This window comes from Megascapheus bottae, chromosome 16, assembly GCF_031878675.1.
Source record: "Megascapheus bottae isolate mThoBot1 chromosome 16, mThoBot2.hap1, whole genome shotgun sequence".
NCBI lineage: Eukaryota > Metazoa > Chordata > Mammalia > Rodentia > Geomyidae > Megascapheus > Megascapheus bottae.
The window spans coordinates 1283410-1295721 of NC_143524.1; the positions used below are offsets into that span (position 1 = coordinate 1283410).

The 12312-nt window shown below is 64.7% G+C and overlaps 1 protein-coding gene across 1 annotated transcript; it reads right to left on the reverse strand.

Moving 5' to 3' along the window:
- Nucleotides 1-652: 652 nt before the first annotated feature.
- On the reverse strand, nucleotides 653-8709 carry Ctsd (cathepsin D). The gene is made up of 9 exons (XM_090347150.1): nucleotides 8536-8709; nucleotides 6801-6969; nucleotides 5056-5179; nucleotides 4231-4349; nucleotides 2891-3111; nucleotides 1419-1541; nucleotides 1153-1297; nucleotides 957-1055; nucleotides 653-879 (listed from the first exon to the last, which is right to left on the reverse strand). Exons 1-9 carry the CDS (start codon nucleotides 8601-8603, stop codon nucleotides 712-714), a joined length of 1236 nt encoding a protein of 411 aa, XP_090203276.1. The 5' UTR covers nucleotides 8604-8709; the 3' UTR covers nucleotides 653-711.
- Between the last annotated feature and the right edge of the window lie 3603 nt (nucleotides 8710-12312).

A 12312-nucleotide genomic window follows, 5' to 3' on the forward strand; every position in this document is an offset into this window, starting at 1 on the left:
CATCCCCCCCGCCCACCCCAGCTCACCAGCACCTTCCCTGGGGCCTCGCCCAGAGCCACTGCCCCCAAGTACAAAGCACGTGGACACAGACAGAGGCCTGAACAACTGTATTTGCCCGAGAGCCGCAGAGAGCCAGCTGGGTCCCCACTCCCAGCCCCCAGCCCATACCACAGGCCACAGCAGGCCCTCTGGGTGGAGGGTGGGAGCCAGGGGCACCACAGGCTAGCTTTGTCCCCTTGCTCCTCTCCTTTCTCAGGGGCCAGAGCCCTGGATGGGTGGGGTGAGGGGGGTGGGGCAGGGCCCAGGCCTCTGCCCCATCCTGGCAGGGAGGCCTTGGGCAGGGCAGGCTCCTAAGGACTGCCACCACCGGGCAGGGGGGATGCTAGGGCCCGGGCAAGGCTGGGGGCCAGGGGGTGCTTAAACCCAGGAACCCACACTTAGGCCGAGCCTTCTAAGGTGGTGAAATGGACACAGTGTTGGACTGGTCTCTGCCCTGTATAGACAGACAGACAGACAGACAGACAGATAGGTGGATGGGCTGCATGTCCTAGGCCCAGGGGAGCAAACCACAGAACAGGACAAGGAGACCAGCTCAGCCCTGCCTCCCTGGGTGGGGCAGCAGGCATCGAGTGTGTGTGCTGTGTGAGTGGGGGGGGGGGGGGCGCTGGACAGGGCCTGACCAGCCCCTCCTGTGGACTCCGGTCCTTCCAGCTACAGCCTGGCGGCCTTGGCGAAGCCCACCCTGTTGTTATCGCGATCGAACACGGTGTAGTAGCTGCCGATGAAGACGTCCCCCAGGATCCAGAGCGGCCCGCTGGGCGGTGGGATGTCCATGCCCATGAAGCCACTCAGGCAGATGCTCTTCCCAGCCTGGGACACCTGCAGGGCACGGAGGGCGTTCACCTGGGGCCCTGCGCCCGCGCCCAGACCGACGGCCCCCTGGCCACGCTGCTCACCTTGAGAATATAGTCCTCTGCGGACAGCACATACTCTTTGCCCCCGAGCTTCAGGGTGACGGAGGGCAGGCTGGACACCTTCTCACAGGGGACGATGTACTGCAGGGAGAAGGAAGGACGGGCTGTGATGTGGCCCCAGGCCCCGCCCTGGCCTTCCCCGCCCGCCTGCCCGCCCGCAGGGCCCGGGCCAGCTCACCTCGCCCTGGATCAGCGGCACCGCGCCAATGGCCTTCTGCAGCTCCTTCACCTCCTCCACCGGGCCCACCAGGAGGGAAGTGCCTGTGTCCACAATGGCCTCGCAGCCCCCCTTGCACAAGGTCAGCTCCTGGCCCACAGACAACCTACAAGGGCACCAGGGCGTGTGCGGTCAGCGGGCCGGGCTGTGGCGGGCCGGGCCGCAGGCGTCCCCAGGGAGAGGCGGTCCTCGGTGTGGCGCTCCCACCCGCGGAGGCCCCAACTCACTGGTCCATGTGCACCTGCCAGTAGGCCTTGCGGGTGACGTTCAGGTAGGACAGGTCTCCCTGGTAGTACTTGGAGTCGGTGCCCCCGAGCATCAGCTCCCCTCCAGGCTGCCCGCTGGGGTTCCTGAAAGCAAGGGAAGCACACCTCAGGGCCCCCACCCCGGCATGGGAAAGGGCTGCACGCCGTGCCAGCAGGAAGACCTGGGAGCCAGGTCAGGCGTGGGCGGCCCAGCGGGAAGGGCTTTGCTGCAGAGGAACTGCAATGTCCCACTCAGGACCTCAGGGTCTGTCTAGAGCCACAGACTCAGCCACAGATGGCCAAGGTCAAGACAGAGCAACACAAGGCCACAAGAAAGTGTCAAGACCAAGGTCAAGGGAGACAGGGAGCAAGTACCAAGAGCCCAAGGAAGAGAGACTGCTCCTGGTGTGGGGGGGGGGCAAGGCGCAGCCCGGAGAAGCCGAGCCGGCTCAGCCGCCCAGGGCCCTTGGTACATGCTCCTGCGGCATGTCCACCGCCCCTCCCTTCTGGTCTCCTGTAGCCCCAGCGCTTGGGAGAGTGGGAAGAGCCACTTGGCTCTACGCGGTGTGAAGGCGGGAGGCACACTGGCGAGTCCTGGAGAGAGTTCTCCCCGAGCTCCCGCTGCCCATGCCCCCACTCGTGTATGGCACCTCCTTCTGGGGTGTCCACCCCCGGAAACCCTGGGCCTGGCGCTGTCCTCCCCTGCGGCAAAACCCTGCCACAGCCGTGGCCTTCTGTCACCGCTTCTGAAACTCAAGGTGTTGCCACAGGACGGTGCCCGCTGCTCCTGCCTCCCTCCCGCTTGGCCCAGCAAGCCTGTCGGGTAGCCACGGCCCTTCACCCAGCTTGCTTCACGCAGTCACACCCCGGGGCTCGCCTGGGCCCTGCCTGGAAGAGGAGCTGCCATACCGCGGCGTCCCTGCACTGGCTGGGAAGGGGTAGAGGAAGGTCTGCAAGGGTGGGAGCCAGCCTTCTGCCAGAGCTGCCCAGGGTCAGGGGTCAGGTGAAGCTTTGCCGGGAGGAGGGCTGTCAGCATGGAGGGAGGTGGTCCTGGCCTCACCACCAGCCAGCATCTGTACCCCGGGCTGAGGACTAAGGCTTGAGGTCCTGCACACAAGGGCTGGGGCACCTGTGCTGCAGTGGCTTTCCTAGGCCCCAGGGAGACCCCAGGGGACCTGGGATCTGGGTCCACCAGGAATCCGGATGTCCCCTCCCCACCCTAGGCATCTCCAGAAGCTTCTTCCCCCACATCCTAGTAGACTGGGGCTCTCAGGCCAGAGCCAGGCCCATCTGCCATTGTCGGGCTCAGGGAGCACTGGAAACCCAGAGGTGTGACCATCGCTGGGAAGTCAGGGCCCTGGCCACCCGTGCCCTGAGCTGTAGCCCTGACCCCTCGGCCTGCAGGAAGGAGCCCAGCCCTCCCGCACACCGGGCCCTGAGCACCCCACGCTCACCTGTTCAGGTAGAAGGAGAAGATGTTCTTGTCAACCAGCTTCTGCTCCATCAGGTTGTCGAAGACGGGCAGCACGTTATTGACGGAGATGTGGGGATAGGCCATGCCCAGGATGCCATCGAACTTGGCCGCGATGAAGGTGATGCCAGGCTGGCTGACTGCTTCGCCAAAGATCTGCTTCTCCACTTGGATGCCATTGGGGGCGGACGACTTGCAGGGCACCTGCGGGCCAGACCGTTGGCAGGGCCCAGGTCGGCAGGCCAGGCCTGGCCACGCCCTGACACCTGTCCCCACCCAGCTCAGTGACATCGCAGCTCAGGACCAGCAGAGAAAGTAAACGTGTGCCCGCTGCAGGCAGCGTGCATGGGTGGCACCTCTGTTGGGGGAGCTGGGAGGACGATACTTTTATTAAATAGTTTTCAAAGCTGCTACTATAAAAGTGCTGTATAGAAAGACTAGTTACATAAGTCAGGTACTAAGCACACCACTTTTTGGATAGTGTCACCTCTTTCCTCGCTCTCTCCTCATTTTCCCCTCCTGTCCCCACCTACAAGTTGTATGTCCAGTAAAGACCACCACTGCCTTTGCTATGACTTTGTTTCAGAGGAGGGTGGGAGGGAGTACAAACAAGCAGATTCTGCTTTCAGCCTCTCTTCTCATGCCAATTTTGTCCCCACCCTAGGATGTGAGGACATAGGGGCGGGGCCTGGTCACCCGCCACCCCCCAACCTGAGCTGTGGCTGCGGAGATAAGAGGCTAGAGCAAGATGAGAGGGCGCTGGTTGGACCACATCCTGCTCTGCATCCTGCTCGCAGAGGGACCCCAGCCGGCATGGGGAGACGGAGCCCCAAGGCCTCATTGTGGCAGCGCTGGGACAAGAACCAGATGAGAAGGGTGCTGGCTGGCTCCAGGGCCAGTGAGTGGAGCACAGGGCAGTCCGTCCCAGCCTGGGAGGGGAGGTGGGCACCTCAAGGTCCACACATGCAAATGGCTCCATGCGCCTAAGGAGCCTCGGTGCTTCCCACCCTGTGTCTCTCCAAGGCCACACTGCACCCCTCAGCCAGCTCTGGGGACCCCTCCTGCCCCAGGCTTGACCTGGGCTACCCTGCAGAGACCCCAGGCCAGGTGCTGGGAGACCTGCCATCCTTCCTCCACCCTTACCACCTGCAGAGGCTGCACCCGCCCCAGGGTTTTGCTCAAGCGATGTCTTCCTAGCAGGCCACAGGCTAGGCCACTTCTGCCCATAGCCAGCAGCCCTCCCGGAGAGCTGGGCTCAGGCCAGGGTCACCGTGCCCTCTCCTCCCCCGCATAAGCGCCCCAGGAGAGGCCCCGGGCACTCACCGACACGGTGTCCTGGCTCAGGTACCCCGAGAGGCTGCCCGAGCCGTAGTGGATGTCGAAGGTTGTGCCGTTCTTCACGTAGGTGCTGGACTTGGCGCTGTTGTACTTGTGGTGGAGCCCTGTGTGGGCGGGGCGGGGTGTCAGTGCCACCGCCTCTGCCCCCGCAGTAGGCCCTGGGCCTCCCCAAATGACTGCAAGGCCGACATCTGTCTGTGTCGACCTGGAGCCACCCCCGAGCTCCGGGTGCCATAAGTGGCCCAGTCCCCCAGCTTGCTCCATGCTTGGCCAGCATGGTGCCCAAGCGACATGAATGGATGCATCAGGAAACAGGGCGCCTGAGGGAGGGGACCATGAGCATGGGCTTGCCCAGGAGGCTGTCGACGCCCCGCCCCTCCCCGTGCCAGAGCCACCCAAGGCCTATCCAGGAAGGCTGGACCCGACATGCCCAGCTCCCCAGCGGGGGCAATGGGGAGCCCCCACCAAGCCCCCATCTCCCTGCCAGTTCCTGCGGTCCTGAGGGGGTCTGAGAGGATCCTGAAGGGGTTTTGAGACGGTCCTAAGGGGTCTGAGGGGAACTAAAGGGGTCCTGATGGGGGCTGAGAGGGTCTGATTGGGTCCTGAGGGGGTGAGGGGAACTGAGGGAGTCCTGAAGGGTCTGAGGGTGTCCTGAGGGATCTTGAGGGGTTCTGAGGGGAACTGAGGGGGCCTGAGAGGGTCTGAGGGGTCCTGAGGGGGCTGAGGGCACGGATGAGGCAGTGCAGAGCCCGATACTCCAGAGGGTGCCTGGGAGAGGGGCTGGGGCATGCACAGGCGGCAACCACTCACAGCAGGCGAAGTCCAGCAAGTGGCAGTGGACGGAGGGGACCCACAGATTGGAGGAGCCGGTGTCAAACACGACAGTGAAGCACTGCGGCGGGGTTCCAATGCCGATCTCTCCGTAGTACTGGGCCTGGAGTGGTGAGGTCAGGTGAGGGGAAGGGTCCAGAGCGGGGCTCCTGGCTATCCAGGGACCAGGCCCGAATGCCTAGGCTGGAAGGGAGAAGACCCGGGGCCCTCCCACCCGCAGGGGTGGCCACGTCCTGGCCACCTGGTGTGTGGTGGGAGCTGGGGTGGAGAGGCCAATGGTGAGGCTAGAGAGAGGCAGGCGGGCCTGGAGACCCCCCGGCTGTTGAGGTCCCAGAACCAGGCTCAGGCTCTGATTCTGGAGGCCTCAGCTGAGCTTGGAGAGATCCTGAGGCCAAACGAGGGAAGGCCAACAGCCCTGACTCAGGCTCGGCCGCAGATGCACCACCACTGCCCAGGGCCTCAAAGCATGGGAAGGGTCACGTCCTGCAGAGGACAAGTCTTGTCCTCGGGGGAGAGGCCGAAGGGGACCCGGGAGCCTGGGACACTGATCTCCATGGGACACTGGCCGCCACCCCAACTGTCTCCACCACTTGCTTCCAGAAAGCATCACAGCTAGAACTCCTGACACACGAGAAGTGGATGGGCAAGGGAGGGGGAGTGAGATGACTCAGCAACTGTGCGTGTGCCTGTGGGTGCAACACATGCACACTTGTGCGCTCTGATGGACCAGGAACTGACCAGTCCAGCCCAAGGTGGCCCCCTTGTCCCCCAGCCAGTCACATGCCTGAGCCTCAAGCTTCCTGTCACAAGGCAGGGGGTTGGGGCCAAGCAGGCCAGAGGGCACTGTTTCCCCCACCCCTGCCCAGAGCCAGGCCTCCTGCCTGGGGCAGGCAGAGAGGAGCAGCTCGTCTAGGCAGCTACAGTGCTGTCACTAGCCCGAGAGCAGCAAGGGCTCAGGACCAGGCAGAAATGCCACCCTAGGCCTCCCCCAGGACAGGCAGAAGACAGAGGCTCCAGCCCACTGTGCTCAGGCAGGCCTGAGAAGCAGAGTTCACAATCTAAGGCCCTCCAAAGCCTCCTGGGCAGTCCTGGGAATCACTCAGCTTTAAACTAGTGGCTGGGTTCAAAGACACACGGGGAGCTGAGTGATCTCCACTGCTCTGGAGAACCACAGCAGACTGGAGCACAAAGTGTGAGCACTCAGGAAAGCAGGTGGGGCGGCCCACGCCCACCACCCACCACTTAGAAGGCTGGGTCTGGAGGAAGCTCTGTCAGACTCATCTCTACGAGCTGCAAGTAGAGCTGCAGAAAAGAGCTAGCCTTGAGTAAAAAGCTGGGAGACACCATCCAGGCCCTGAGTTAAAGAAAAAGAAAAAAAATAATAGAAGAAACAAAGAAAGCAGAAGATTCCATTTTAACCAACAGCCAAAAGCATCAACACAAAGGCTGACGACGGGTGTGGCCTGGCCTGTAGACTCACAGCTTATCAAACCCGAGGCCTGAGTCCACACCCAAGAACACACCAAAACCAGAAGACGCCCGGATATCTGGGCATGGGGTCACAGTGCCAGTGCCGGAGGTCAGCACAGCCTGGCAGGAGCAAGATGGCTGCCAGGAAGGGGAGGTGCTGAGCAGAGATGAACCTGGAAGCCCCGCCCACTGGACAGGTGCACCACTTGGCTAGGGCTAGAAACCAGGGAGAAGGGCGCCCCACCCACACTCACATCCATGTAGTTCTTGAGAATCTCAGGAACGGGGCCCTTGGTTTCCCTGGCCTGCCCGGGTAACGGCAGCGAGTACTTGGTGATGGGACCTGAAGAGATCAGGTCCTCCACGGGGCCTCCGGCTTCCGTCATGGTCCGGCGGATGGAGGTGAACTTTTGCAGGGGGATTCTGTGAAGACGAGGCAGGGGCCTGTCAGACCCCTGCTCTCCCAACCTCCTACCCCAGGACGCCCCAAGTGCTACAAGACAGCTCCCCCCGCCAGAGTACAGGGCATATTCACCTTGATGCCGGGAGGATGGGGGGTTCAATCTGCGCATGGCCCACACCCGCACCCCAAGCCTGGCCCCCCGAGTCAGCACAGTGGAAACCCTTCAACCCTCCAGGCTGCTGAGCCCAAGCTCACGCACAGTCCCCTCCACCTGGCACTTCCATCCAAGCCAAAGGCCACCAATCACCCCTCATCACTCAGACCTCCCCGCAAAGCCCCACTGGCCTCCAGCCCTTCCAGTATGCCTGCTCTGGTCTCCAGGACGGTGGTCTGTTTACGTGCTGGTGGGCACCTGTGACCCTAGGTGAATCCAAGGCATCTCACTGCATCTGGACCCCACACCAAAATGGCCCCCACCCCAGACTGGCAGGGACAGTGGTCTGCCTTCTCTCAAGATCTGAGTAGTGACCCAGGCCACAGGCACCTATGTGCACCACCACTGGCAAGCCCATGAGCTCAAGGACCACCTCTGAGGTACCAGAAGTGTCCGTGTCCTCTGTGTGCGCCCTAGGACCTGTTCAGAGCACCCTGGAGAGGCCCTGGCTTGCAGGAGGGTACTGGAGATGGATGCAGGCGCTCTGGGTGGTTTTGTGAGGTCAGGAGCTCCACCACCTACTGACAGGTGTGGAATGGCTGCCCCGGCCTCCCCTCTCATTTGGGCTTGCGAGGTGTTCCCGGGAGAGCTGTCCAGAGCTTGTGATCAATCAGAAGAAACTTAAGTTCAAGGTCAAAGCTGGCTTTTCCTGGCAGGCCATAGGCATGTTCCAGGAAAACAGGATTCTTGCTTAAGAGCCTGGGCCAGGCTTTGGGCTGGAGAGAAGGATGAAAGTTCAGGGATCCAGGAAAAGCTCAGGAATCAGGGAAGAGTACCTGAACTGACCACAGACCCAGGTCAGGTGACAGGGGCTAGGGGGTCTGCCGACCGCCCCCAGGGGCCTGCTGCTTCCCCACCCCCACCCCACCACCTAAGGGTGGCCTGAGGGCAGGGTGGCGCCTGTGGCAGTTCCTACAAAGCTCCCATTGAGGCTGCCCGCCCCCAGCCTGGTCTGGGCAGGGCTCAGACCCACCCAGCCCCCGGCCCTCAATTCCCACAGGCCTGGGGCCTCAGCCACTGGAAAAAGCCTCTCACCTCCACCTGACACAGGTCATGGAGCACAGGGACTCAGGGGGTCTGGGCCCCGGCCCCGGCATGGACGAGCAGTGCCATACCTCCTCCTGCTCCCAGGGCCTCTGGTCCCCTACCCGGAGCACTGTGACTATGGAGTCCCAGTGGGAAGGCCTTGCCGGGCTCAGGGGGCCACAGAGGGCCCAAGCACACGCCCCCGACCGCCCCGGCGGCCCCCGGGCCCCTGCGCCAGGCAGCCCCGGGCCCTGCGCCCAGCCGCCCCCGGCCCCCTGAGCCCGGCCACAGCGGCCCCCTGCGCCCGGCCGCCCCCGGCCCCTGCTCCCGGGGCCCGGGTCCTCACCTGACGAGCGCCGAGGAGGTCGCGGCCAGCAGGCCGAGGGCCAGCAGCGCGAAGCCGGGGGTCTGCATGGCGGCGGCGGCCGGGCCGGGACGGAGCGCGGCGCCAGAGGTCGCGCGCTTATAGCCGGGAGGACCGCGCAGCCGGGCCGGGTCAGCTGACGGCCTGTTTGCCCCGGCGGTCACGTGGCGCGGGGCGGGGCGGGGTGAGTCACGTGGGGGGCGGGGCGGGGCGACCCGGGCCCAGCCGCTCCGCGCCGCCGCTGCCGACGCCGGGCTCGGCGCTGGGGCGCGCACATCGCCGGGGACGCGCACGTCTCTGGCGCGCGCACGTCCTCGCGCGGTTGGGGCGGGGACGTCGCCTCCCGGGTCCGCCCCCCCGGCTCCGGAACGGGGACCCGGCTGCCCGAGGGACCCGGCCCGCGACCCCGCCCGGCCGCCCTGCCCGGGCCGTTCGCATCCCCGCGCCCGCCGGGCCGCCGCCCTCCGCGGATCCCCGCAGCGCCCTCGGGGAGGGGGCGCCCTCCGGAGCCACCCCGTGCCCGGGCGCCGGCCTGCCCAGGAGGGACCGCCCCCCCCCAGGGACCCTCACCAGGGAGGACGGGGACCTGGGGGACGGGGACCCTGGAGGACGGGGACCCTCACCAGGGAGGACGGGGACCTGGGGGACGGGGACCCTGGAGGACGGGGACCTGGGGGACGGGGACCCTGGGGGACGGGGACCTGGGGGACGGGGACCCTCACCAGGGAGGACGGGGACCTGGGGGACGGGGACCCTGGGGGACGGGGACCTGGGGGACGGGGACCCTGGGGGACGGGGACCTGGGGGACGGGGACCCTCACCAGGGAGGACGGGGACCTGGGGGACGGGGACCCTGGGGGACGGGGACCTGGGGGACGGGGACCCTGGGGGACGGGGACCTGGGGGACGGGGACCCTCACCAGGGAGGACGGGGACCTGGGGGACGGGGACCCTGGAGGACGGGGACCTGGGGGACGGGGACCCTCACCAAGGAGGACGGGGACCCTGGGGGACGGGGACCCTGGAGGACGGGGACCTGGGGGACGGGGACCTGGGGGACGGGGACCTGGGGGACGGGGACCCTGGAGGACGGGGACCTGGGGGACGGGGACCCTGGGGGACGGGGACCTGGGGGACGGGGACCCTGGGGGACGGGGACCCTGGAGGACGGGGACCTGGGGGACGGGGACCCTCACCAGGGAGGACGGGGACCTGGGGGACGGGGACCCTCACCCTGGAGGACGGGACCCTCACCCTGTGGGTAGGGACCCATGCACTCCTTTGGGTTGGCTTTTTCTGGTCCTGGGCCTTAACCGGGCTGGAGGTGCCCAGGCTGGCGCTCTAGGACTGCAGCCACAGCTCTTCCAATTTGTTGTCTGGGGAGGTGGCTAGTGGAGGAGAGTCTCCCGGGCTTTCCGGCCTTGGTCCTTGGATGTCAGCCTCCCCCCCCTCCCCCCCCCCCCCCCCCCCCCCCCCCCCGCAGAGCTGGGACTGCAGGCTTGAGCCACTGGACTCCTAGCTCCATTCACACCATCTGGCTTGGTGTAGGAAACAGAATTGCGTGTGGCACAAGAGGGATGCAGGCTCTCCCCTGGGCCTGCTGCGCTGCATGTCTGAGCAGGGCCTCTCCTCTGCCTGCACCCAGGTTCTCCTCTCCAGGGAGCACCTGCGCTGCATGGCCCCCAACAGGCGGGATTGGAACCCCCAAGTTTCCCTCCCCTGAGGAAGTCAGGCCCTTGGCCCTACCTGGGCCTGTCACCTCCTGGTCAGTCCGGGCCCCAGGTGGATGGCCCCAGGTGGATGGCCACCACGGGGTGGGGGGGGGAGGCACCTCCGGCCCAGCAGGGGTATGTGTAGCCTATGTCTCCAGAGGTGAGAAGAGAAGCTGGAGGGAGGGAGACACGCCCCTCCACCTTTGCAGTTTGTCAGCCTGCTCCTTGGAGTCCCCCACTCAGACACCAGGGTGTCCACACACACATACTCCAGGGCTGTAGGCACACACACTGGGTCCTTCATACAGACACAGCAGGACTCCCCCCACACACACGTATGTCAGGGCCCTCCATGTACACAACACACCGCCCCCCCACGTACCTCAGGACCCTCCAAGCTCACATACCGGGTCCCCCCCCCACACACAGGGTCCTCCAGGGCTGCAGGCTTGAGCGGCATCGTATCATTACTCTCCCCCAGTTCTCTTGACCTGTCTCTGCCTGGATGCTGTGGGCCATGTCTGCTTGGGAAGTGCCCCAGTGTCTCAGCATGGCGGACTCCGGGGGTGTGTGTGTGTAAGACCGTCGCCTGTCTCTGCGGGCAGTGTGGGGCCCTGCGCAGAGAGTCCCTTTGCAGGGTCACCACTTGGGCTTCTGCATCAGGGCAGGAGGGGGGCTGCGTGGAAATGGAGCCAGCTGGGAGCAGGGGTGGCTGTCCAGGTGGAGGGCAGGGGTGGCCTGCAGCAGTGTCCACGTGCAACAGACTGTGACTGTGCCCTTCGGGTAGGGGCAGCGGCATCGTTGACGACCTCATGGATGCTGGGTGAGAGGGAGCAACAGGTGATTGGCAAAGAAGGGAATGGACACAGGAGGAAGGGACTCTGGTAGCCAACCAGGAGCTCGGTTTTGAGTGTTTGTGTTGACATGGTGCCTTTGGTGTGCAAGAGGCCTTGAGTGGCCGTGGAGCGGGGGGCCAGGGCGTCGCTGGCATTCACGGCAGAGTGGCCCGTCAGTTAAGGCCAGAATTACAGCACGGGCTGAGGGAGCCCAGCACAGGGAAGAGGTCCTGGGTGGGGCTCCTAATGCTGAGAGGTTAGCAGAAGTAAGGAGGACCCAGCGAAGGGGGACCAGCCTGGTAAGCCGGGGAGCAGAAGACCCCACAGAATCCCGCCCCGAGGGAGCGGGCCGGGAGCAGGGTGGATGGGTGGAAGATACCATCACACCCGAGATACTGGGTTTTGCAGTCTGACCTTGACCCCAGCTTATGGGATTAGTGCCATGCTGGTGATTAAGAAGGATGGACAAACCAGGCTCGTGTCAGTAATCTCAGCCACTCAGGAGGCTGAGAGCTGAGGATCAAAGCTTCAAAGCCAGCCTGAGGACAAAAGGACCTGAGACTCTTATCTCCAATTAACCTCCAGAAAAGGGAAGGGGGGCTTGACTCAAGGGTAGGGTGGTAGCCTTGGGCTGAAGAGCTCAGGGACAGCGCCCAGGCCAAGTTCAAGTCCCACGCCCACAAAACAAAAACAAAAAAGAACGGACAGTGAGTTGGGAGTAGAGGTCTCCCTCAAGCTGCAGGTGACCAACAGGCAGCTGAGGGGCCCAGCAGCTTGGTTTCACCCGGCATCTGACCCCCTCCTCACACCAGGCAGACAACCACTCTGGGGCACGGGAGATGCCGCTTCCTGGGGAGTCCACAGAGAGGTGAGGGTCGAAGGCCAGTTACGTCCAGCGGACACCCAGCCAGGCACCCGGGCCTCACGCCTGCGACCCTGGCTACTCAGGAGGCTGAGAGCTGGGTGCGGGCCCCCATGCCTGTCTCCAGCACCCGGAAAGGCCCGCTGGTACATGGTGGGGACCGTGTGGGACCACCACTTCTAACCAGAATCTCCGCCCAGGCAAGAGGCGAGTGGGCGCGTGCAGGCACCACAGCCCTGCTGGTGCTCTACCTAGTGATCCTGGCTCGTAAACAAGCAAGGAAATGGAAACTATGCTAGAAAAACAGTCCAGGAGACTTAGCGCCAATGAGCTGTCAAAAATGCCGGAA

Bases quoted from the DNA above. Each gene is read 5' to 3' on its own strand.
- Ctsd (XM_090347150.1), bottom strand. From the start codon at position 8,603: ATGCAGACCCCCGGCTTCGCGCTGCTGGCCCTCGGCCTGCTGGCCGCG. The intron at 4,350-5,055 runs GTGAGTGGTTGC...CCGCCCACACAG, and splicing joins CTTGCTGGACTTCGCCTGCT to GGCTCCACCACAAGTACAAC. The intron at 880-956 runs GTGAGCAGCGTG...CGTGCCCTGCAG, and splicing joins CAGAGGACTATATTCTCAAG to GTGTCCCAGGCTGGGAAGAG.